Source organism: Motacilla alba, chromosome 20 (genome assembly GCF_015832195.1).
Source record: "Motacilla alba alba isolate MOTALB_02 chromosome 20, Motacilla_alba_V1.0_pri, whole genome shotgun sequence".
In the NCBI taxonomy this organism is placed as follows: Eukaryota; Metazoa; Chordata; class Aves; order Passeriformes; family Motacillidae; genus Motacilla; species Motacilla alba.
In genome coordinates, this window is record NC_052035.1 from 10,956,119 (window position 1) to 10,981,761 (window position 25,643).

General features: G+C 43.1%; 1 protein-coding gene across 2 annotated transcripts in view; it reads right to left on the reverse strand.

Moving 5' to 3' along the window:
• CDH4 (cadherin 4) overlaps positions 1-25,643 on the reverse strand; it is a 419,557-nt gene that overhangs the window by 43,965 nt on the left and 349,949 nt on the right. For both annotated transcript variants that reach the window (XM_038159241.1, XM_038159242.1), the window contains one exon: positions 2,515-2,652. In XM_038159241.1, the coding sequence (XP_038015169.1) occupies positions 2,515-2,652 (138 nt within the window). The remainder of the gene's footprint in view (positions 1-2,514; positions 2,653-25,643) is intronic.

A 25,643-nucleotide genomic window follows, 5' to 3' on the forward strand; every position in this document is an offset into this window, starting at 1 on the left:
TCAGTTATTCAGTCTATTTTTGTTTTTACAGCAGCATCTCAATACAACTATTTAAAATAAAAATATACAATATCTCTCCAAACAGTCCACAGACTTAAAAGAGACCATGGGCTTTCTCACTCTCTGAGGAGCTATAGATTTCCTGGAAAGTGATTTTTGCTATTTTTTTAAGAGGTGTTAAAATGCAGATCAGACTATTTGAGGACAGCGAGGAGATTCAGCTCAGGCTTAAAGAAACTCATCAGCCTGATGCTGTTCCCTCTGCCAGTAAGAGAAAAAACATATTATACTTTCATACTCACATGAAATTCAGCCTAGCTATACCCGGGAGTATATCAAAGATATTTGTTTCCATAGAATCACAAAGTATTATTGTAAAACACCCTTGGTTTTCAACTCTTTATAAAGAAGTCCCACGTGCCACTGTGTAAAGCCCTTTGGCCCTTGCAAAACTCTTTCTTTGGTGATTGAAATTAGAGAAATAATGGTACATATCAACTCTGCTTAGAGGAAGAGTAGCATTTTCTAATCCATTTAACACAATTCTGTGGGTAATTCTCTTGATGGCTTTTATTCCTTCCAGGTTTAATACACACCGAGACATTAAATACTCAGAATTCACCTGAAAGAAAATTTCCATTATCCCACCTTCCATCAGCTTTGAGAAGTGCTTTGGAATGCCATTAAAAAACACCGCATCTGGAGGAGATGCTGCCCTGCAGAAGGCACCAATGTGCTCCCATGCAAGTAACCCTGACCCAGCTCACCCTGCTCCCCAAAACCTCATCTCCCATCTTGCATCTGGAGACAAGGACCCCACGACCTGGGTCATGTGAATAGCTTGTGCTGAGGTGACACGGCCACTAGATGTCATTCCTTTTTCACTCAAATGGAGGGCAGAGAAGCATTTACCTGGCAGAACAAAGTCCCCCCACACACCAGGGAGCTGTGGCAGTGCTGTGGTGCAAGGCCCTGCAGCCCCACAGACACAAACCTCCTTCCAGAGAGAATAATTCTGTCCTGGCAGGAGAAAGGACCACACAGCCCAAGACCTGTGCTGTATTTTTATGGCTCTTCGTAACTGTACCACACCTAAGGAGATCCTCAACCACAACTTTATAGCAGAAAGACTGGAGCATCCATGATGGGCACAGGGCACACGTGTGCTGTTACATCCACTGGAGCAGCAGCACAGCCTGGGGATCGATGCCCAGACCTGAAAACATGCTAGGTGCCCATTTTGCTGAGACTCAGGAGGAATTCAGTGCCTTTTTTCTTCTTAGAACCAATGTCCAAGTCACTTTGTGAGAAAATGCTGTTTGGGAGCTGAGCATGGCACAACCCCAAGCCCAGCTCCCAGTGGAGATGGGAAGGAAGGACCCAGACTCCAGAACGGACATGAATCCAGTTTGGGTCCACAGGGGCATAAACTGGCCTCTGCATGACTTCCTTGAGTTCTGTGACATATTTGCAGTTTGTAAGAGTATAACTAAAGGGAAACTTTGGTCCCACGCTAATAAATATTTAGAAACCCTTTAGGATGGAATGAAAATTCAGAATTATATAAATAATAAAAACACTCCTCCAAGGATGTTCAGTGACTTGAGCGCAAAGAAGTTAGACCTTCTGTATTTGAAAAGATTTGATGTCTATTTAAGATACATCACTTACTGCTCCTTGTTGACCCTCATATGAATACAGACAGGGGATACACAAGCATTTCTCATTTATTAGCATATAGACCTCTGCACTGCTCTGTGATTTCTAAATTTACCATGCACATTTCAGATGTTCTACATCTATGGATTATGAAGGCTGGAATGAACCAGACCACCACATTTCACCTTCCAAATCTTCATTTTTTACCTTAGCCAGCTCTAAAAATTTGTCATTTGCAATCTCTGTTTTTTTCCCCTTGTCCTCCAGGAATACCTTGGAACATATGAAAGCAGAACAGAAGAAGGCTGTGCTAATAAAACATAAGAAAAATCTTTACCTGATTAAAACCAGATGTACTGAAGAATGTCTACACATTTACTGCCAGCACACACAAATACATCTGTTAGAGCTATCAGTGAAATACAAATTTTACCAGCTACCTGTTACCATTTAGAGCACTTACAGCCCTCTTGAAATCATACCCAAGCCATAAACCCCAAATATCTCTCAGCGCTCAGGATTTCACTCAGAAGTATTAATAACTCAGATATGTCTAGAGCCAATTGCTATGAAACAACTGCATCCTCTTTGGTGCAATCAGACATGGGCTGTTTGCCACGTTATTTCAGCTCCTTCAGTGCCTTGGCCAAATCAGTCACCAAACAGGTTTGCTGGTTCATGAATCAGTCTTTTCCTTTTTCCTTTTTCTCCCCTGAAAGTCTTTATTCCACAGTTACCCATCGGAGTTCCTCCTGTCTGCCCAACCAGCTCGGAGGGAGAGCAGATATCAACACCCGTGAGTTAAAAGCAGCATGTGCATGCATCACCCTGCTGCTCTGCTGCGTGGATACTCACAGTGCTGGTAGTGAATTCAGGGGGGTTGTCATTCACATCTGTCACTGTAATGATTGCTGTGGCCGTGTTTGAGAGACCATAGTTCAGATTTCCTTCCATGTCTGTTGCTTGAACAATGACTATGTACTGCTGAACTTTCTGGAGAAAAAAAAAAAAAAGAAGAAAAGGAAAAGATTAGAGACAAAAAAATGCACCCTGTGAAACGCCTTGGTTTATTTTCCATGTACAAGTGTGATCTTTAGGCAGACTAAGAAGTTAATTGGATTAAAAATGATAGTGAAAAAATCAATTAATTTTCTGCATTGTTTTTGAAGTGATTTTTGCACAGATTCCTGGACATTACCTGTCTCGTGGGAAAATAAAAGTCTTATGGGCAAAATTCCCTGGTTGAAGCTGACATTTTTATTAACTTTTAAGCATTTTCTGCAACATTAGCTTCTGTCTTCTGAAAACCAGTAAAAGTTCTGTTCATGTGTTCTCACTAAAAACATTGCTAAGAACATAATACCCCCAAAATTGACATCAACATTGCCTGGCAGCCCTCCAGCTCGTTCTGCTCACACAGTTTGTTGCCCAAAAAGCATTCAAATGCTCTTCGTGTTTCAATCCTTAACACAATCTTTGTAAATAAGGAGAATTTAAGTCCAGTATGGAAGAAAAAAATAATTCAGTGCAATGAACAGCACTTCAGCAGAAGTAATTTAAATTCCTGAGCACCCCCTACAACACAGCTCTCAAAGGAAAAAACCTCACAGAGCCAGCCATAAAAATCACACAGCAAAGTTCTAAAGGATGCTGTAAGTCAATGCAACTGGAAAATAAACCTGAATAAAATAGGAGAGGCCATCTGATGTTGCATGTGTACATATCTTCCTGCGATCTCTTTACTTAGGAATATCTGCCTGCATCAAGAGAAGTCTCCTGATCTTTACAACTGGCTTTGACAATAAACTTTCATTTAGACCTGCAGAATTTACTATTGATTACTGTCGTGCTCACAGAGCACTTCACAGGCAGATAGGAAAGCAAAGCTCCTCTCATGAAAGTGGGCAAAGGGAGGCACAAGAACCAGAGAAGAATCCAGCCAAAAGCTCAACTCAACCCCATTCCTTAAGCTGCAGGAGGCACATCAGAGAGCCCCAAAGGGGTGTAAACCAAGTGGAGGCAGAATTTTATGCAGGAAAAGCTTTTTTGTGAAGTCAAGTGGAGGGACTTTGGTGCAAGGAAAGATCAACTACCCCCAGAACACAGCTCAGGTACCCAGGGTACCTGCTCCTTCAAGGTGCCAATGCTACAAGCGTGTGTAAAATGTCAAATGTCCTCTGAAGTTTCAAAGGGCAAGAATTAGGTCAATTAAGTCTCTTTATTCCCATATAAACATCCTTGAAGTGCTGTAACTGGCTCAGTTCTTTAATTCTTCTGAGTTGCCAGAATAAGAGATCCGCATTTTAGCTTTCTCTTGATTCCAGGGCTTTTAATTGACCTGCTAAATTGACAAGACATCACACTTAGGGATCCATCAGCACCTTGGAACTGGAATATATTATGGAAATGCACTTTCATTATCTCTTCCTATCTTGTATAATAAAAAATGAGGGAGAAACTATTGTTAGCCCTTGTTTTGGCTCATGCAAGAAGGTTCTGTTCACTACTCCATTTGTAAAGCACTGCACAAGGCTGAAATGTCCTTATTAGTGAATATAATTTCTATTTCATATCTAGCTTTTACTTCCTTATTCTCTGTTATAGACTATCTGGGAAGCTGATGGAAGTATTTTCTAGCAGGCCAAATACTTTGGTTTAAATAACAGAAGGTTTAAATCATAGAAGTGGGGAGGATACTTAGAAAAGCAGCAGCAATCAGATTTCACATAAATGAGACAAACACATCTGTGTGTGTGCGCTCACAGACCCCAGGTTTACAACAAAGTTGTTTTTTTAACAAAGCACTGTTCACTGAGCTCTGTAGTGTTAATTAAAAAAAAAACCACACGAATTCAGAGCACTAAAGGAAAGAAGTTTAAAAGGAAGATGTTGATCAGATCACACAACACAAAAAAAAGAGAAGGAAAATGGCCAGAATTTATTAGAACGTGCAAATGCACCAACCACAAGGAGCTGGTGTAGAGGGATGGAAAGAAGGGAAGGATGGCAAAGGAACACAGCACTTGTGCAGCAAGTGCAGGCAGTCCAAGCCTGCTCAGGAAATGTGGGAATTACAGCAGATTCCAAAGGGATGGAGTGATCAGGCAGGACCATGGTGGGAATGCACATGCTGGAGAGGTGCTGGATCTCAGGACAGCCATTGGGTACACATCACAAGTGAGCTGCTGGGGGAACCCCAGAGACATCCCCAAAGTTGCACTGATTTCCATCAACTGAACACAAAACTATTGTGTTTAGAGCAAAAGTGGATTTTGACAGTGGGAACAGTGTGGGAACTTGTACAGAACTCAGAGATACAAAATCACAGAAATATACAGGTTAGAAAAGACCTTTAAAATCAAGTCCAGCCATAAACCAAACATTGTCAAGTCCACCAAATGGAAACAGTCTGAGATCTGATCTGCCAAACCTTCAGGTTGCCATCCACATCCAGCTCCATCCCAAAGGCTCCAGCACTGTGTGAATATAAGGGTGCTCCTTTCAAGTGCCTAGTTTTAGTTTATAACTAATTCAATCTCCAGTGAGATTGGCCCCAGCAGATAACAAATTACTGATTTTTTGTTTTTCTCTAGCTAATCTTTTTGCTTTTGTGCATTAAGCTGATTTTATTGAACTATTCAATCAATTTCAATTTCAGCATGTCCTTCCAATTTGTCACATCATCTCCAGGGGCATCTCAGTTTGTTGTCCTAATAGTATTATTATTGTTACAACTATTAAGAAAAAAAGGCAGCCTCATGCCCCCAAGCATGAGAGACATTTTCTCGATGGCATTTTGATCATACAGAATAATTCTCCTATTCTCTTTCTTTGCAAAAATGACATTTTAAATAGCACAGGGCAGAAACTACAGCATAGAGGTAAACCAAAATAGTCCTAACATTTACTGTGTGTTTGCTCTGATGGTGATGCTGGGGAGCTCAGGACATGAGCCTGTGGCCCAAGGGGGTCTAGATAAAAAAATCCAGCCCCACTGAAGCCTGTGGGAGGTCCTGTGGCAAGTGGTTTTAATAAATCAAACAGATCTTCATGCTACAGCAAAGCAAATGTGCTGTTTCTACTCCAGACAAGGAAAAAAACTCATCTTGATAAGTGCAGAGCTTTTAATCTGACCTAAAAACTAAGAAGGACTTTTTAAGGAAAAATTATGAAGGAAGGAATAATTAAAGGAACTGTGGCAGATCTAATCTGTCTGCTCATCTGTCAGTCATCTGACACAGTGCCCCAAAGAAATACATCAGCAGAAGATGGGAATTAGTTGAAGGAATTTGTTAAGTTGGTTAATGGGAAATTAGTCAAGGGCTTGGTTAAAAAGGTGCCTTGTACAGGAGGAATGGCAGCTTGGAAGAAGGGCAACTGCATAATAGAAAAATGTGATCTAATACCACAAAATACAGGAAAATGCAGCAAGGCACCAATAAAATAAAACTTTCCTGCAAGTTGTTCAACTGGACACGAGGAAGCAGGGCTGTCCCCATGTCCCACCAGCTCCCTGCTGCCAAGCAAGGAGGCAAACACCCTGTGTGCAGCTCTGGGCAGGGCACATCTGGCAATCCTGATCCCTGTGCCAAGCAGCCAGGGCTCATGGGGATGCTGAGCACAAGCCAGGCCCTCCTGCTCACTACCGAGCCCTCAGATCCAACCAGGTGCTGGCACTGAAGAGCCCATCACAGGAGGAGTGCCTGGAAGAGCCTGGCTTGTTTAGTCTAGCAAAATGAAGGCTGATAGCAGATATGATTGCTGTCTATAAATAACATCAGGAGGATAAACACTAGGAAGGCAAGGAAGCAATTTCAACTAAAGGACAATGTTGACACAAGAACAAATGGGTATAAACTGGCCATGAATAAATTTAGGCTGGAAATTAGTAGGGTCCTTTACCAATAAAGGAGTGAGATGCTGGAGGAATCTAATACAGGGTCTGGGGAGCAAAAACGTTCAAAAGAATATATTAAATTAGGGCCAAATCCTCTTGGTCTAGGTAGAAATTATGACAAATTGAGCTAAAGCAGAAGGCAGATCTCTTAGCATTCTCTGTGTACAAACAACTTTCTAAAAAGAAAAAGAAAAGAAAAAAAACCTTTCAGTCCAAATAGCACCGACTGTTCATGTGAAAAGGCTTAACACTGATCGTTATCACCGAACCAGCCCATTCCATTGGCACACACAAAAGACCAGGTGCCCCAAACAAAATTACAGCCTTTGCAAGTGGCTCTCCCCATCGAGACAGAGCCTGGCACAGAAAGCACCGGCTCAAATCCCTGCCTGAGCTGAGCAGAGTCTTGCTGAGACGGGTATAAACAAGAGTAAATCGTATGCAGAGACAGAGTAGAAAAGAACAAAGTATTTTAAAATGAAGCCCTAGTAAGGAAGTGCTACCTGTGATCCCAATTTTCAAATGTGCACGCACGGTATTTGAGAAATGTGGCTCTTGCCAGTTTACACAGGCAATTATTATACATCACACATGAGCTGGGGAACTGCGTATACCAAAGTCCAGAAATGCAGTAATTATGTGATTAAATTAATCTGCATTATGGACAAAGGGTTTGCAAAATTAGGAACTACATTTTCAAAGCCCTGTACAAATATTGTCCAATTAATTACTACTTCCTGAGAAATGTATGACTAGCTAATTTTAGCATCACGTCTGGTAAAGCAAATAAGGTTACCAGGATGTAGGATGTATTAGCAGGAATCCATTGGTGAAGGAGATAGGAAATCTAAATTATATTTCTTCCTGTGGTTATCCTCACATCTCCTTTATATCTATGTTTTTTTTCATGTCCCCTTAATTTTGCAACACCAATGAGATGAATACAAGATATTCTTGAGATTTGCTTTCTAAATAATTTTTTTGCATGCTACTGAAGACTTGATGTTCATGTTTTTGGGTATCAGAGATGGCAAACACATCACTAATAAATACTGCACCAGAACCAGGAAAGGCACTTTAAAAACAAATAAACAAACTCCCCCCAAACATCACTTGACTCAGCAAAAGTACTTTTCCAAAAAAGACCTCAATAGCCACCCTTTACACAAAGCTCACAGGAAAAGCTTTTAAAGCATCTATCCCTTAATACTCCCTACTTAGCCTCGGTTAAATAAAAACAGATTTCCAGCAGAAAGCCCTCTTCTGGGAGCTCTGGGAAGAAGGCAGCTTTCACAGGACACCCAGGGAACCCAGCACACCTGCAGCTCCCCCAGCGATGGTGATGCTGAGGGAGCCTCACCCCTGTGCCAGAGTTGAGCAGAGTTTTTGATAAACTTTCACTTTTTCATTTCTCACATCTAACACAGCATCACACTGTGGCTGCAGAGTCCTCAGCAGACACCAAGCCCTGGGCCTGGAAATCCCAATGCACAGGCTCTGCCTGAGCTGAGATGATGCAGCTTTGCTCCATCACTGCCTCGCTGTACAGGACCAGCTCCTACCTGAGGTGTCCATGTTCCTGCTAAGACAGGCATAAAGCAAGGGAGGGAATGCTATTTTCAGTACAAACCGGGGCACTTGCTCAGTGCTGCACAACCAGACAGTGAAGCAAACAGCCAGGGCTGTTTCCTCCATTTGGCTGGGGCTACACTGGCTTTTCAGCCAGCATGGCAAAGTGTTCTCCTTTCACAGACCTCTGGTGTATTTGATTTTATGAGCTGCCTGTGCTGGCAGAGCCCCAGGCAGGGCTGGTGCTGGTCTGGCTCTGCCCAGCAAGGCAGAGTTTACTCTGCTGGGAACAGCCCTGGGCTCGCCAGGCTGCCTTTCTTCCCAGCAGAGGTGTTGATGTGACACCTGGCCTGTGATGTGCTGGCCAGACCCTGCATGTTCCTGTGACCCTCTGACCAAACCTGCCACCACCCAAACACCAGAAACTCTGTGCCAAGAAGAGCCTCAGTCCCACCACCCACAGCAGTTTCACCCACACCTCCAGTCTGGAGGAGCTGTTCCACTCCCCTTCAAAAACCATTTTGTCTGATAGAAATGAAGGCCCATAGCCCAGCTCGGATTTTCACTTGGCACTGGAGCTACACTGACATCCACCTTTAATGGCTTTCTCCTGGCAGCCTGATTAACAACCAGCAATTAAACTACTTCTTAACACTTTCCCTCTTAGCACCTACGACCCATAACCTGGGAGATCTCACACCTCATACAACTCATTCTCTCTTAAGCTACTGCACTTTATGATAGAAAATTATGTGTTACAATTTACACCTTGCAACCCATTTGGAACCACCAGACACACCATTAACTTTTCCAGCTTCTCCCAGGGTGGGTGTTGAATCTCCCACATAAGTGTAAATGGGACCTGCTCCAGCTTTTAGCAGCTCTCTCCTCTTTTGTGTGGCAGCTTCTGAAAGCAAAACAGCCTCTGGTGGTGGGTACAACACCCAGCACTAGCAAGCTGAGCTTTGCTATGAAAGCAGGAGGAAGTGCTTTAAAAGTTAACTGAAAGAAACTGAATATGATCTTTTTGTCACACAGAGGTTACAACATCAAAGAATGCCAGAAAGCCTTTCAGGAGTCTACTCTGTTTGGCCTTTCAGTAGCATGAGACCAAACAGTTCAGTGGCTGCTGCCCACGGCTGCCTTTTCTCGTGTCATCCAGGCAGGGGAAGTGGTGAAGTGGAAACTGTTCCTGCACTGGGTACAGAGCAGACCCCAGCAGGCATCCCAAAAAGCCTTCCAGCATCCTGGCCACATCTCCCCGGAGCCTCCCAGACAGAAGGTCTGTGAACCAAACAGAATTGCTCATGCACCTCATCTCATGGTGAGTGCCAGGACGCTGCTGAGCTTCTCCAGGAGCTCAGCTCAGCTCTGAGAATGATCTGCCAGTTGTCAGGGATACACAGGGAAGCTCAGAAATAGAAACTCCAAGCATTGAACAGCCCTGAGACTAAACCAGGAGAAAAAAAAAAGAAAAAAGAAACAAAACCAACCCACAGCAGACAAATAACTGGAAATGGTAAGACAGACTGGGGATCCTGATGGATCATTTTAATGATTCTCTTAACAATGCCTGGTGCCAGCAATACTGTGCATAGGAAGGGCTGTATTAAACTGGAACAGAGGTGCTTTGAGTGCAATATGCTGCCACCACATTCATCTGAGATAGATACTTCTTTCTTTTTTTGGAGTTTTACCCCTAAGGAATTAGACACTGAGCCTGGGCTATCAAGGTTTTGAAAAAACACTGAAGCTGCAGTGAAAAATGTGGAATTTCAATGCAGCAACTTCTGCCCAAAGAAAGGGGCATACAGGAAAATACATCCACCAAAACAGTAAAGTGACCCAAGCACACCTTGCAGAGGCTTTGCCAGGCTCTGACCCCAGCACTGGTGGCAGCAGCATGTTCAGAACTGTGCCGTGTCCAAGGTTAACAGCACAGCAGGGTTTGTTATTAACCCCATACTTGTTCTGTACTTGAACATTTTGACTTGCAGAGGGTGGGAAACAGAGGCCTCAACATTTCTTATCTGATATCTGAGCACAGGCATTTCTCAAAACTTGAATGAAGTGACTCAGGGGCTATGAGCTGACTTCAAAACTATTATCAGAACTATGATCAAAATTATTGTCAGAAGCCCCTTTGTTACAGTTCCTCTGTCCTTGGATAGCATCAGCTTTCCCGTTTAGAAAAACTGTCAGTCAATGAGCTTCTCATGGTTATCTCACTTATATCAACATCAGAATCACAGCTCCACTAGGAATGGGCATCTCCCTTTTCAGTGATCTAAACTCCAGATCAGATGAAAGTCCACAAGGAGGCAGGGGAGAAATAAGAAAACTGAATTACCTGCTTCTGACAGTCATGCAGAGGGATGGCAGTGAGCTGGCATGAGCTATTGATAAATTTCAGTAAAAAAAATTGATGTGATGAATATCTTGGATAATGTATTTAGATTCTGACTGCAGCCACTGTGCCAAAACAGAGGAGGGTTGTGATTAAGGCTGCAGGCTGCAGCTTGGAAGATCTGGATTTCTTTAGCATTTTCTCAAACCCTCCCCAAGTGACCTTTAACAGGTCATTTAATTTTTCTGTGCATCAAAGAAATTGAAAATAACACTTCAAAATGAAATTAAAACTCTTTCTTATCTAACAGTGCTACTGTGAGAAGAGAAATCCATTTGTTGGCTGAAGCGCTTGGCCACTGGGATGAGGGAGGCTGCAGAGCTCCCATCTCCAGCCCCTTCCCTCTGCCCAGGACAGAGCTGGTGTCCATCTGCATCTCCCAGGAACAGGAACCAGCCCCAACCCAACTCCCACCAACACTTTCCAGCCTTTATGCCCCAGAGATTTCAGGTCACCTCACAAAGAGCACTTAAAAGGAGACCTCAGGAATAATATGCCTTCTAACTTTTGGCTGAGGCAATTTCTGTAAAACCATGAAATTACATTTGGCTTTTCTTGAGCAGGGAGATTCGAGCAACAGTTCAAAGTCTGGGTGGTCACACAGCACCTGGTGCTGCAGAGAGGTGCCCTTTGGTAAATATGCCAGCAGTAAATTGATGCTGCTTCCAGGTTGTTTCTGCCACTTACTGACAAAAGCAGTGAGTGCTGAGACAGAAAAAACTCAGAATCTCAAGGCAGAGAAGGGAAAGTAAACAACAATCTCAGAAACATTTATTTTTTAGGTAAAAAAACAACCTTCTTTGGACTTGTGGAAAGCAAATTCCTCCTGTAGCGTGCAACTTCTTGGTGATTACCCAAAGGCCAGGCTTTAGGATAAAAAAATATCCTAGTTATGTCCATTGCACTCTTATAATCCACAAAACCTTTGCTGTCAAATGCTGCCAGAGCAATTTAATAAACAGGGAGAATGCCTTAATGTATTCTGAAACCTGAAAACCACCCATCATTAGCCCCACATGCTGTTTTCCTACTTTCTCTGCTTTAAGCCATTTAGCTGCTACAGCTGTTTTTCTTGTAAATCTGACTTCTGTTTTTATCAGCCTGATTTGTTTTCTGCTATATCACGCTTGATTAGAAAGAGGAAGAAAAACCTTTCACTATTCAGGTAAAACTGCCTTCTTCTTTAAGCTCTGTCAGGCTGGAAGCTTGAAAAAGATCATCAGGAGGATCAGTGTAGGTGAATAAATATTCATAATATTGCTCATTACTTATACTTGGTCTCATTTCTGCAGAAAGCTTGAAATTCCACACTCATGACACCACTGATGTAGCCAGACCTTTTTATTCTGAGGAACATCAGGTTTTTTAAAAATCTATCAGTGCAGCAACTAAAAATAAAATAAAATCAATGTAATATATTCAAACCGTTTTGTCTAATCCTATATGTATACACGTGGTATGAATAACACTAAAATCCTGGATTTTAAAATTATTGGCAGTCAGGAGCACAACACAAGTCTGGGGCATCTGTACTGTGTTGACTCCTTATGGTCTGGATAAAATAAACTCATTTGGTGTCATTCTTTATTCATTGCTGAGAACTATTTTAAGAAAATAGCTTGGCTAAGCTTTTCCTTTTTTAAGAAAATAGCTTGGCTAATAGCTTGGCTGCCTGCATATCATATGTGCCTTATGAATTGAAGGGAATGTCCAAACAGAGAAGGACCAGGTTAGAGCCACAAAAGCAGCTGATTTAATTAAATTTGGCAGAAGGAAAGGTTAGTGGAAAACAGTCAAATAACAGAGAGGAGAGATTAATGTGAGATGCTCCCGATTGTATTTCTCTTAAGAGCTGTTTCACCCACCCTGGGCAGGGTCATGTTGTGTCGATCTGCTGAGGGAGAATGTGATTGACAACTTCTGGAAAAGAAATTCAGTTTGGTTGTGAAGTTGGAAATAGTAAAGGGGGCTTTTGTCAAAACCAGCTCTGCCTGCAAAGGCTTTGTTTCTCTGCCTTGGAAAAGGGCTACATGAAAACAGGCGCGATGAAAAAGATCTCCAGTGCTGTGGGAAAATGAACTCAAAGCTTATCCTGGGAGTGAAGGATTTTTTTTTTTTTCTGGCTGGAAATTCTGACCCATGACAAGAAACAATGGCATTTGAACCCGAGCAATATTTGATCTTACTGATTTTGTATACATTAATAATGTTAAAGTTGTAATACACAGGAAATAAAGACATGCAGTTGATTCAATACTTGACTTGTACTATGTCTTGGTGTAGAAGGGCTACAGTTCAGACTGAATCTGACTGAAAAAACACTTAGGTCCAGAGCAAAATACAGTAATAAAGTTTGTAATAACTTATCAAATGCTACACAGCTACAATTACTTCAATGGTACAAATAATTCACTGAGCAAGGGCTAGGATTAATGGAGGATGAAGTGCTACACTTTTCTGAAGAAGGCATCTCAGCTTTTTTTACAAGCTACTGATCCTGATGTTTATATCTAGCTGTATTAGACAGATAGAAAAGAAGGATTTTTTATTAAACATTGTATTAATGGATTTAATAGAAGTCACAAATACAAAAGAAAGGCCACCAAAATGAAGAATTATTTTCAGAGAGCAGTCTTAATGGTACAGGGCTTCCCATGGAGCTTCCTGATGGCTGTCAGCACTCACTGCTCTCCGGGCTACAGCATCTGGGGAATGAGACACAGAATTCCAATCTGGGGATGAGATCCCCAGGAAAATATTGACTGCTCTACTGGAAGTGGCTGCAGGGCATTTGGGCAAAGTTAGCTTTGGGTTCCATTATAACCAAAGAGCCAGCAGAGAAACAGCACAGTGAGGTCTGAACCACAACCTCTGGGGACTCAGAGGTTTTGCAGATGCTTTTCAAAAGGAGCCTGCTCTGCTTTGGAGAGTACAGCTCACTGTCCTGCCTGCTCAGAGGGCTTCAGACACGAGATAAAACCGGGCAAGCGAGGAACAGGAACAAATGACTTCGTGATAAAGGGAGAAACTGCTGATAAATGAAATGATTGAGACGCCAGGCTGGCAGAGTGCCACTGTGAGAGCTGCTGTGATGAGCAGGGACGTTTTCCTTCCCATCCTGAGCCTGTCAGCCTTAATCAGATGTGCCTTAGCAGAGTCTCTGTACGCCCAGGTGAGACTCCAAAGAGAGCAGCCGCTGCCATCCGGAGGAGAACTGCTCCATGTCAGTGACAGGAAAGGGTCTGGGCAGAGCAGAGCTCCAGAAAAAGCAGATTGATATATGGAGTGTGAAATTAAATGCCCTGTTTATTAACTTGAAAGAGGAGGGAATAAACCAAGAAGGATTTTTGATAATCCTAAATTGTCCCAGCTGTACAGGGAGACCTTTGGAAGGGTACCTTGGGCCCTTTCTGGTGACTGTGTATGACAAGAGGATGGAGCAGCAGCCAGAAGCCACTGCAATAATTGAAGACAAAATTTAATTTTCCCAGATCAGGGCCTTAATCAAACAGCATTTAATTTCTATGCTTTTTTGTCAACTAAGGGATGTGCAGGATCTGTGCAAGTGTCAAAGGCCCTTTGGGTGACCAGGAGCAGGGGAAATTTTATAAAGGAATTGGCACTGCAGAGACCCCCTTGACAACCTCCCAGGCTCCTGTAATATGGAATTAACTTCACATTGCCACGAGGTATGAAAGAGGAACTTGCCAACCACCTTTATGTGATGAAACACAATTCTTGCAGTTACAAAATTGGACGAATGTAGCAGTTTTGTGGCTATTAGCTGCAAGAGGGAATTTCAGCACTTCAGCTCTCCCCAGTTCTGGCTACATTTCCGCTTAAAAAACATTTATGTAGGGAAGTGCTGAATTTCATACGAGAAGCAAAATGACCCTGAATTTAGTAAGCTACATTATCAAATACTCAAAAGTAACAGACTGAAATGAAAAATTGCAAAGCATAATTCTGCCAAGATAATTAATCCCTGTTAACCCATGACCTGATCATATATGATGCTGCTCTGACGAGCTTACTGAAATGCTATAAATAATGCCAGCATATTTTATTTTCTTTGTAGGCATAAATATTGACAAATTCATACTCATTAAACTTCTGCAAGCTGAGAATTATTCCTGTTCCTCAAATGGGGAACAGGCAGAGGAATTAAGGCTCTTTTTTCAGAGGGATTCATTGGTTTGCAGAGTCCAGTTGGAGATGCTGAATGCAGTTTTAAGCTTTCTTCATGCACAGAAGTAAAACTGTATTGATTAAATCCACCCTCACAATGTTACTTCTTTTCCCCCCACCCCCAGCTCAGACTGGTTTCTATGTGCAAGACAGTTCTTTTGCTGAGTTGCATCAGTTCCCTGAGCAGAATTATTCCAAAAGAAACTTTTTGCACATGTAAGTGAACTGACTGTAAGTTTTGGGCAGCAATTCATCAGTGACAGAACCAGTCCAAAAATATAACTGCAGTCTGAGGATACAGGTACATAAAAAATTGTTGTGAGACAAGCTAGGGTGTGGCTTTAGAGTGCTTTAGTCCCTCCACAGGATGGCTTCATGCCACCCATCACCTGCCATAAGCCTGGGGTGTCTTATCCCACTTAAGGGTACCATGTGTGAGCTGGAATTTTTTCAGGCCATGTTAATGCAAACAATAGTCCTTATTCCAGTACTGATAATCTCTGGCAATTACAGAGGAAAACAGACACAGTGGGACAAAGAATTCCCTCAAAACAAACTATTTCTGCTTTGGTTGTTACATGGAATTCAGATGAAACCATCTCATCTGTGGTCCATGCTCCAAAGTGTCAGCTGCCTGTACAATGCAAGGGAAACATCCCTAAAACTGCATCCCTATGTTCTTAAAAATCCAGCTGAGCATCTGAGCTCTGCAGCAGACTTAGGAGGAGCTGATGAGGTTCTAAGTTAATTATTCTCCAAAATTCTGGAGAGACATATCCTTTTGGAAAGCAAATTAGTGTTTTTCTACTCTTACAGCACTTTTAAGTTCCTGTGGAGCCGCTCACCTCAAGTTCAGGTGTATGAACTTACACTAAGTAAAAGTTGTGTGTATTTCCTCCACTTCTCAGACAAAACCACACTGGGAAAGGAGAAGAACCAGAAGCTGAGATTCTTCACTGCAAGGAAGAAGCAGGGCTGTAAGGCCAGGCTCCATGTGGAGCTGGTGGGACATCCTCTTCAGGCAGAATGCAAAGGGATCTAGGACTCTGGTCCTTGGTCTCTCTCAGAAGAAGCTGGAGGCTTTGATAAGGGTGTGTCAAGAATTTTATGAAATGGATTGACTCCCTGTGGGGAGTAAGGTGAGATCATGAAATGTATTTAATTTTATCATAAGTTGAACTCACATTTGTGTCCCAGAGTGAAAAGGTTTTATCTCACCCCACTAACAGCAGTGTTTACCTCCCTCTCTTGGTTAATGGGAACTGTATGGATTTTTCATCTCTTTTATTCTCACAGGAAATGTAAGAACAGTGCAGATTTAGAGATGTATTATCTGACAGCAGAAACAAAGTGCTACCTCACACCAGCCGTAACAGGTCCTTACTCTGAGTCATTAGTGGCTTCCCATTAGCCCAGGGAATCACTGATGGGAGCCATGGAAAACACAGCACACACCACGGAGAGCCCACTTTCACTGCTCTGTCTGGAACAGAAGATACCATCCCAGGCTGGCACCTTCTTTGGTCTAAAGGGTGCATGTCTGAGGGACAGGGATTATCCCAGAGATTCTGCACTGCCTGTGGAGGGATGCCATGCTCAGTGCCCCTGGCATGCTGAGAGGGGCAGGCACAGAGGGAGAAGATGGATGCAGGAACACCTCTTCAAGAAGTTTTCCCACCTGCTCTCCTGTGCGCATGGAGCAGAGCCCTCTGCCCTCGGCTGAGCACAGCCCTGGATAAACAGGGAATTCCTGCTTGAACAAACACTCCTCTCTCTCCTGGAAAGCTGCAAACACAGCTCTGGCCACACTCCAGGGGCAACAGGAGTGAGGATGGAGGGTTTTATGGGTTAGCTCCTGCAGTGGCAGGTGGGGTACATTTGTCTGATGATGTTTCTCAGCTCCTTTTCCAAAGGGAAGGGAATGCTCAGCCCTGTACCCAGGGGCTGGGTGTGCAGCAGGACTGGGCCTCGGGATTTTCACAAAATGGGAGAAAAAGCAAACAAACACAATCAACAGATGGAAACCCTCAGATGGAAGGGGACATAGTGGATATTTATTTAAAGAGTTGTTAAGCCCTAATGGAAATTTTCAAGAACCATTCCATTTAGAACTAGCAGAGGTTTATTTAGCCCATATTTTCTGTTTGTTTTCACTCATTTTTCATGTTAAAGAACATTTGCTACCAGTACTCATCTCCAGCATCTTCAATTGTGTATTCTCCAGCATTACCCTGGTTGCCACGGAGACAACTGAGATGCCACAAACAACAAGAAGCTCTTCTGGTGCAGGAGCAGTGCTCCAAGGAAAGAAACAACCCTGGAAAACATGATGTCTACCAGCCCTTGCACACAAGCATGGAAAGTGGGGGACATTTATGGGACAATCAATGTGCTGGACCCTAAATCTAAACAAAATATTTCCCCAGAGCTGCTTCCCTGTTGCCAGCTGTTTTTCAAGCTGCACAAAAGCCACAATCTACACTCCTCTAGACTGGATGCCAAAGAACATTTTCTACCTGGATTTGAATAATGTGAATATATTAATTAAAGTTGATAATGGCTGATAATGATTTCCATCAGCAGTAGAATGTTGCTATATTTATCATTATTTATGAGATCACCGTACCTCACTGTAATTTATACAGAGAAGACTTGAAGTAACGTGACTTGACATCTTAACAACTTCTCTGATCACACCTTTAAAGCCACAGAACGTTGTTTTCTCAGACAACCAGATCAGTATGGAAAGGAAAGAGAAGAGATCAAGGCCCCCAGGCTTTGCTTTGATCAGCTTACCCTTGGAAAGGAGTTGACTTTGAGACTGGCCACAGCACTGGCAAAAAAATAGGGGACAATTTAGGGGACAATTACAGATGCAATTTAGCATTTGTATAAATTATGGCCATTGCTTTGCAGAACTCAGATGTGGTCTGCAGACAGGAGTGGGGCTTAAAGTAAAGAGACATGTGGGAGGGAGAACAGAAACTCTGTGTCTTGTCCTTTCTAAAATCCATCAGGAGCTGTCCCCACGGTCCCTGGCCTGAGCAGCAATGCCACAGGGGTTTGGGATTGGCGACCCTCCCAGCTCCCCCTTGGGCTCAGGGAAAGAGCATCTCCCCTTAGGCAGCCCCGAGGGCTACAACCTTGGGTTGGGGGTGGAACTCGGGATTGCCTGGTTCTCAATCTGGATGCAGGAGGCATTTTTCCTGCTGCTGCTGTGCCTGGGCTCAGTGGGGCTCCTGGTGGTGAAGAAACTTCCAGAAGAAAAATTAACGAGTCAGGCACTGAACGTCAGGCACTCCCAGTGCTTTCATGGTAGTATAAGCTAAAACAAGCTGAATTATATCTGACTTTAAAAATTCTGTTTTATATCAGGTCACTGGTTATAGGCATGAGAGTGAAAATTCTGAAAAAAACCCACCAAAATATCAAAGTAAGCATTTCCTATAAAGCAGGTCCTAGTGATATAAAATTTATAAAACATGAATTCATAAAATATGCAAACCAGATTCACTTTTAGCTGGCATGGCCAAAACTTAGAAACATCAGTAACTGACAGACTGAGGTCAAAACAGCTCAGAAAATACAACAAGCAAAAAAACCCCAAACCATCCAGGAACCCCCAAATCTCTCAAAGCTGCTGACATCCCTGCTTTTGGTTTCAGCAGACCAGGGCACAAAGAGGGAACAACAGGAATCTTCTTAAACATTTGTTGTTAAGGTAAATCTAAAATGATTGTCTAGCACAATGTTAATTACATTGTACAGCAATCAAAACAGAGACGCCGAGTCTAATGAATCCCTGCTCTCACCTTTGGAACTGAACTGGAGTGTCTTGTTCACCTCCTTATTAGCCCATAAATATTCTAATTAGGAAGCAACTCCAGATGAATAGGATTAGCAATAAGGACATTTTAGACTAGGTACACAAGAGATACTCAAAACTCTCATGTCTTATCTAAGGCTCTCCTGACATTTATAATCATGTAGAAACGCTAAATTTACATAGCTCTGCCTAATTAGACATGGTTGCAATTATGTTTGTGGGCTTCCTTTTTTTCCTGCCCAAGTATAACTTACACTGTCAACACAGGAAGCAGGAACTGAATAGAAGCTCAGCAAGAAATAAAAGTGTTTTCTGCTATTTATTTTTTTCCTGGTTGTAATTTGAAATTCATATTTCTAAGCTTTTTTTTTTTTTTTTTCAGATTCCAGGCAAGAACTGGCTGTTATGGATCCAAGTCCAGACCGCTGCTGCTTTAGATGTAGGAAATGTGCTTTTTTTAAGATTATCAGCATCCCAAGAGCAGGCACTAAACCAGGCCAAATTCTGCAAAAGGTGACATGCTCTGCCTGCAGCAGGTGGGTTGCTCGTGCTCTTGGTGACAGCAAGAAACCAAGAAACTTGTTTCCTTTGAGGCCTGCAAGGTTCCTGAAATTCTTATCCTGCTTATGAATTTTCCTAACTGCCCTGGGGTTTTTGATTTCAGTCCCTCTCCCTAGACTGAACTTGGCATTTCTGCAAGAATCCTGTGTTTATCTTCCTTGGCCTTCAGAAAGCTGGTGGGAAGCAGGTAATCCATCACACTGTATTTCTGTGCAGCAAATGTTGGCATTATTGGGCAGAGATTTGATAAATGATGTGTACATTAGAAAACTGAATTTCAATATATTGTCTTTGATGTCCATAATCACAGATAGAGTTCTTTCACCTCAGCTCAAATATAAATCAAGGTAAGTTATATGCACTCAATTCAACATGCTTACAAATTCCTCTTTCAGATGTAAATCACAATCATGAAAGCTCATCTGTGTCAGCAGACTCACCTGCACAGAGCTCAGGCTGCAGCCAACGTAGGTGGAGATGACCGTACACATAAAAACCCTCAGGACTGGGATATTAGGGAATTCCCAGGACAAACATCCACAAATCCTTTTTCCTGACTGCTAGATGTTTAATTATCTCTACTCCTAAATATTTTGTTTATTAGAAAACCAGGGTCTTTGACTCCCACATCACGTTTCAAGCTCCATGCCAGTGATCAGAGAATCATGGAATCATGGAACAGCCTGGGTTGGAAGGGACCCTCAAGCTCATCTGCCTTGGGCAGGGACATCTTCCCCTATCCCAGCTTGCTCCAAGCCCTGTCCAGCCTGGCCTTGGACACTTCCAGGGATGGAGAAGCCACAGCTTCTCTGGGCAACCTGTGCCAGGGCCTCACCACCCTCACAGTAAGAATTTTTTCCTAATATCAAATCTAAATCTGCTGTCTTTTAGTTGGAAACCATTAAATGGCTCATGCCAGCAGAGTCACAGAGTCCTTGGAAGCCAGGCTGCCTGGTGGCAGAGGTCAGTGGCTCCAGGCAGAGCAGGACTAAAGAAAACTGTTTTAATAAAGACTCCTGAGGAATGAGACAACAACCAAAGAACAGGATGAAAACCTCCTGTTTCTAGCTTCCCTGCTTGGAATGTGGGAGAGGTGGAAAAACAACAGTTCTGCTCCAGCGGGTTTATAGAAGCCAAAATTAAACAATTAGGAAACCAAGTCTCCTCCTTCAGCAAACTGAAATGAAGCAGATCATGCAGCAAACTGACCCTTGTGAGCACTCCAGGCTGTTCCTCACAGCTCACACTGGGAACATCCAGCAAGGCAGCCCAAATGCCAACTGCAGCTTCCCAGAGAATTCCACACCCCGGAGCTGAAGAGCAGGGCTGTTCCTGAATATCTGCTTCTCAAAGGACATACCCAGCAGGCTTTGTCTGGCCAGGACATCAGCCCCGTGCCTGCTTCCTTATCAAGCTTTCTTATCAGGGCTTGTATCGGTCAAGGCAGTCGGATTTGAAAGCCTCTGGTGACAGCCCAAGGAGCTGAAACAAAATCAATAAGCACAGAAACCCCATCCCATCCCCTGCTCTGCTGTATTTAAGATCAATCAGTATGCATAAACGACCAGTGCCAGGCACATCTGCACTACTTGTACACATAATCAACTTTGTCTTGTCTCAGCTTAATGCAATTTTCCACCATATTAGCAGCCTTTATGATATCCTGTCTTCTCAAATAGACGTGGTTCAGAATCACTGCATAGTTCAATTGGATTATTGGAGTTGCACACAGACCCACACTGTCACACTTCCCCCCGCCAAATCCACTCTTGGTGACAGCCTCTCCTCACTCCACTGAGGTTGGGATTACAGCCATGTTTAAAGTGTCTGCGAGGAGGTGACATCCGTGGCCACAGCCAGCTTCCACCAAAACCTCTGGCAGAACAATGTGTGTGTGTATGTGTGTATGTATAATTAACAGACTGGGAAAAGAAATGAACAAACTTATCAAATGCCATGCTGAAGCATCCATTAAAAACTGCACACACTTTTAATGACTTGGGTGAGGGTTGCTGTTGCATAAATTTATTTAACGTTAATGTCCCTAGTTTGCTGTAAATTTCACACTGTGAAATTACCAGGGCAGTTCTAATGGAGCTGAAGACTCCAGCTGCACTCCATGATAAAGGAGGAAATAATTATGAATTCCTCTGGGAAGCCAAAGAAAGTCAAAGATCTCCTTCGAAAGTGCTCCCAGCTGAGCTGCTCATCAGCCAGCTGAGGAGGCGCAGAGCTGGGGGAAGTGGGATGAGCAGGACGCTCCCGCTGATGACGGCGCTGCCATCAACTGACATTTAATTTGGAAGGATTGAAAGCTGGTGTCTGCAACAACTTCTGCCAAGAAACATTATGAACAGTCAAGACAGAGCATGGAAGTGGTTTTATGTTCCAAGTTGGGATGATACTGTGTAATTTTACATCTAATCACCTAGCGCGAGACGTAACCGGCACACACAGCTCCAAGAGCTCGTGCCTGCAGCTCTGACAGATGCCTGGATCATGAGAGGATGCTGCACTATGTGTGTTGTTCTACCTAGGATGGCATTCTCTATAACCTTTCAAATCCAGAGCTAACAGCCTTTGCAAGAGTTTACAAGAGTAGAAAAAGTAAACTCCTCGCTTCCACCCTCCATCTTCTATCCCTACAAATGTCTCTTCCTTCTGTTTCTGTTTCTCCCTTTTATCTTCCTGTTACTTCTTGTTTCCTCCACACCACCATGGGCTGCCCTGGCCACCAGCACTCTCCCTGCAGCTGGAGAGCCCACTGGACAGTGAGCAGCTGGGGCACACCTGGAGACCCCAGCCCCTGCCTCCTCCCCACCACCATTCTCCTTGCCTGGCATCCTCCCTCTGTCAGCTTGGAATTCAGGCCCCCACAAGCAAACCAATCATGGCTCACCTCTGAGTACACCTCTGAAATGATAAAACAACTCGTTCCTGGTAGAGGAATCAGAGAAATGTAAGAAATAAAACCACCTAATGGGGCAGACAGGCAGTATTTATTCAGATCCTCCCCGCGCATCACTCATAATAACGTCTTGCAGTGTTCTTCAGGCTCGCTCCCCAAGAACAAATATAATTCTTATTTATAATGCAACAAAGGATAAAGCAGGTTTCCTGATTCTGATAAGCGACTCTCTGATTATTTCTTCAATAAAAACCGTCACATCTTTCAGCTTATTCTTTCATGTTTTATTCTGGTTTGGAACAGAGACAGCACAGACATGCATCTCTGTGCCTTGAGTCACTTGGTTTATTGCCTCATTTATAGAACCCTGGGACCCGCTAGAAAGAATTTCAGAGGTGCTTTAAGGACTTCTGAACTTTGTGGATTGGACTTGCAGCAGTGAGTAACCAAGGCCTGGCCCAGGGTCACCCTTTATCAGGTAATTGATCTGTGAGATGGTAACACCTGCGGGGGAGGGAGTGAGGCGTTACCACCTTGGATGGTGACAAAGGGCTCCCCTGGAACTGCAAACATCAGCTCTTCCCAACAAACAGCGACCCAAGATGCTGCTGGGGAGCCTCCTCAGTGCATCAGCACGCACCAGACATTGGCTTGATGCACCGAAACGGGGTGAAAAAAGTGAAATGAAATGTGATCACCTCTTTGGACTCGCTGCTTGCATTCCAATTGCTCTGCAAAATACGTGCCATATTATTTACTGTGTCTTCTTTTAAGGTATCTGTCACCATATGACTTAGAAACTCCAAACATACTAAGAATGGGATTTTCTGTGTCAAAATGTCCCACTGAAATTCAGACACCTCCTTCTCACAGTCTGTGCAACACTGCGAAGCAAACAGGGCCCAGACCTTATTGGGAAAAAAATCCCCAAACAAATGTTGTGTTTATGTAACGATCCATTTATTTAGGGCCACTTCAATCAGATACAGCTGGTTAGACTTGAAAATAACTGCATGTGAAAATGCACACAATAATTTATGTAACTTTAAATGAGTTTTTGCAAGATGTTTTTGATGCATTTTCCATGAACGCTCCCCTGCACATCTGGATATGAAGTCTGTAATTTAGCTTTCCTTATTCCCTATGGAGCTTGTACAGAAAGGACTGTGCCCCTCTCTGAACTGCCCTGGCACAGAGTCTGGGGTCAGCAGAGTAGCACAAAATCCATTTCTCAAATGTGTCAGTCAGCCTTTGAAGATGCTGATACTGCAGGCAATGGTCACTCCGAGTTACATTAGCAGCTCTTATTGCAAACACTGGAATTAGTTTTCAGAAGAACATCCCTAAATACCCATTTTGATATGGTTGGATGACAGTAGTGGCAGAGACCATATAGAGAGCTGAAGGGGCCTGAGGATGAAAACTGGTGGAGAATATTATGACAAAATGGTTTTTCATCACAAGATGCTAAGAGTGAAACTGCTCCCAAGGACGGGCACTTGAAAGCTCTCCCTCACTTGGAATTTATTTTTACATTGCAAAAGAGCTCCTTTAAAAATGGTTTTAATGGTCGGAGCTAACTTTGACAAAAATCGATCTTTCAAAATGTCAAACATCATTTTAAAAGACCAATATCAATGCGACATTTTTGCAGCTATTAAAACAAAAATGCTAAATCTCTCCAGACTTTATTTTCTGACTGGTAATTACAATTTTAAAAAATCATTATTTTGTCCTAATCTGGGGTGGGGAAAATGTTGTGGGGCGCTTCCTGCTCAATCAGGATCATCTGCATAAATGATTGCTGATGCTTCAATTTCTAATCTGATGGATAGATCTGAGAGATTCTCCCACTTTTTACTTTAGGGGTTCTCAGGGAGGTGGTCATGGCTAAAGGAGCTGGGGGTGGGCTACCTACCTGCCTCTGATGCCCTGCAGGTTACCCTGCAGGCTGTTTTTCTAGGGAAGTTGGCTCAATTGCTTTGTCAAGAGCTGATACCCTGAAATCATGAGGCCACCCAGTTCCTCTCCAGCACTCACTGGTGGAAGCTGCTCTGCTGCTCATCTGTGGAGCAGATTTTCTGATAGTGCACAGCACCGGTAACCTTCCAGATTGTCTCTATATGCCCAAATATGCTTTCTTTCAAACCACATCTAGCTCTTGATTTACCAGCAAATACTGTTCATTATCTTCTCTGTCAAACATCATCTTCTGCTATCAAACACTCGGGGTGGGGGGAGGGAACTGCACATAATTTACAAACCTAGTAATGCATTTCCCATCACACTCCTCTCCATTGCCATGGCCACAAAAAGATGGAATCAGCCAAGATGAAAGCATTTTCAGGGCTGAAGTTTAATGGCTAAAATAATTGCAGAAACATACACATCTCCAAAACAAACCACTTCCAGAATGAGTAATGCGTGGAGTATCCTCTCAGCTGCTACTTCACATCAGCACAGGCTCCCCTGGAAGCAAAACACACCCAATACAGGGTAGGGCGTTTTGATCACAGCAGATCTCTGAGGCTGGGCCAACTCTACTCTGCTGCAAGCAAACCACAGGTTTGGCCCTGAGTTCAAGAGACAAGGATGCTGCTCTTCTGACCTCTCGGAAATTCACCTTCAGAAGGTGACCACTGTGATTCCTAAGTGGGCATTTTATTTGGTATGTTCCTGCTTGGGTGGCATCAAATCCTTCCTTTAGAATAGCAGATACCTGGCAGAAAAGCTTCCCACTTCTACAGGAGTCAGTTGCTGCTGACTTACAGACCTTGATTCCCATCCTCAAGCAGCTGCAGTCAGTCTGGTCAGTTCATCCCTCCTTGGGCATCTGCCCAAAGCTTGAACCATTAAAACAAAATCCTTCCCTATAAACTGAGGTGAATTCCATGTTGGTATAAATAGGAAATTACAATCTATTTTTCAGGCATTTATAAGTAAGTTGGAAAGACCAACTTATTGAACATCTGGATAATATGAGTCACTGCATTTTTATGCAATTAGTTCCCCTTCTCAATTTGAGCCATCAGATTTAAGGTCACTGAGTATGTGACCTGTTTACTTTAACTGAAAACCACATTTATTTTTCTGGAAGGGCATTTAGAACGGAAAGCATTTTAAGTGCAAAAAATGAATAGCTTGAATAAAACATGATTGTACTGACATGTACTCTATTTAATGAGGATTTCTTACACAAAGTCCTCAGAATTTTTTAGAAAACTGGAATAACAGAACAACAATGAAAGGAAAATATTTAGCCTAAAAATTGGAAGAAAAATGGTGAGGTTACCATGACAAAAGAACAAACTGCCTCACGGCTTCAGCTCTGCTACTACAGGCTCCTAGATGCTTTAATGTGCAATTCTGGGAAGAATAAGACACAGCTCCATCCTGCCTGCATGTGCCACCTTGCTGGCCTTATCCATGAATCCTATCTCAGCCTGCAGTGAATGGAGAACAACCCAAACCTCAGTACCTGATGTTGTGTTTATTTATAGCCAGCCTAGTGATGCTCACAAGTGTCTAACAAGAACAGTCCTCCCCTTCAAAGAGCCACCTTCTGCCACCTTTCTGGGTACTAATTAGTACAGAACTCAAGGAAATAGACAGGATTCGTGATGCAGAA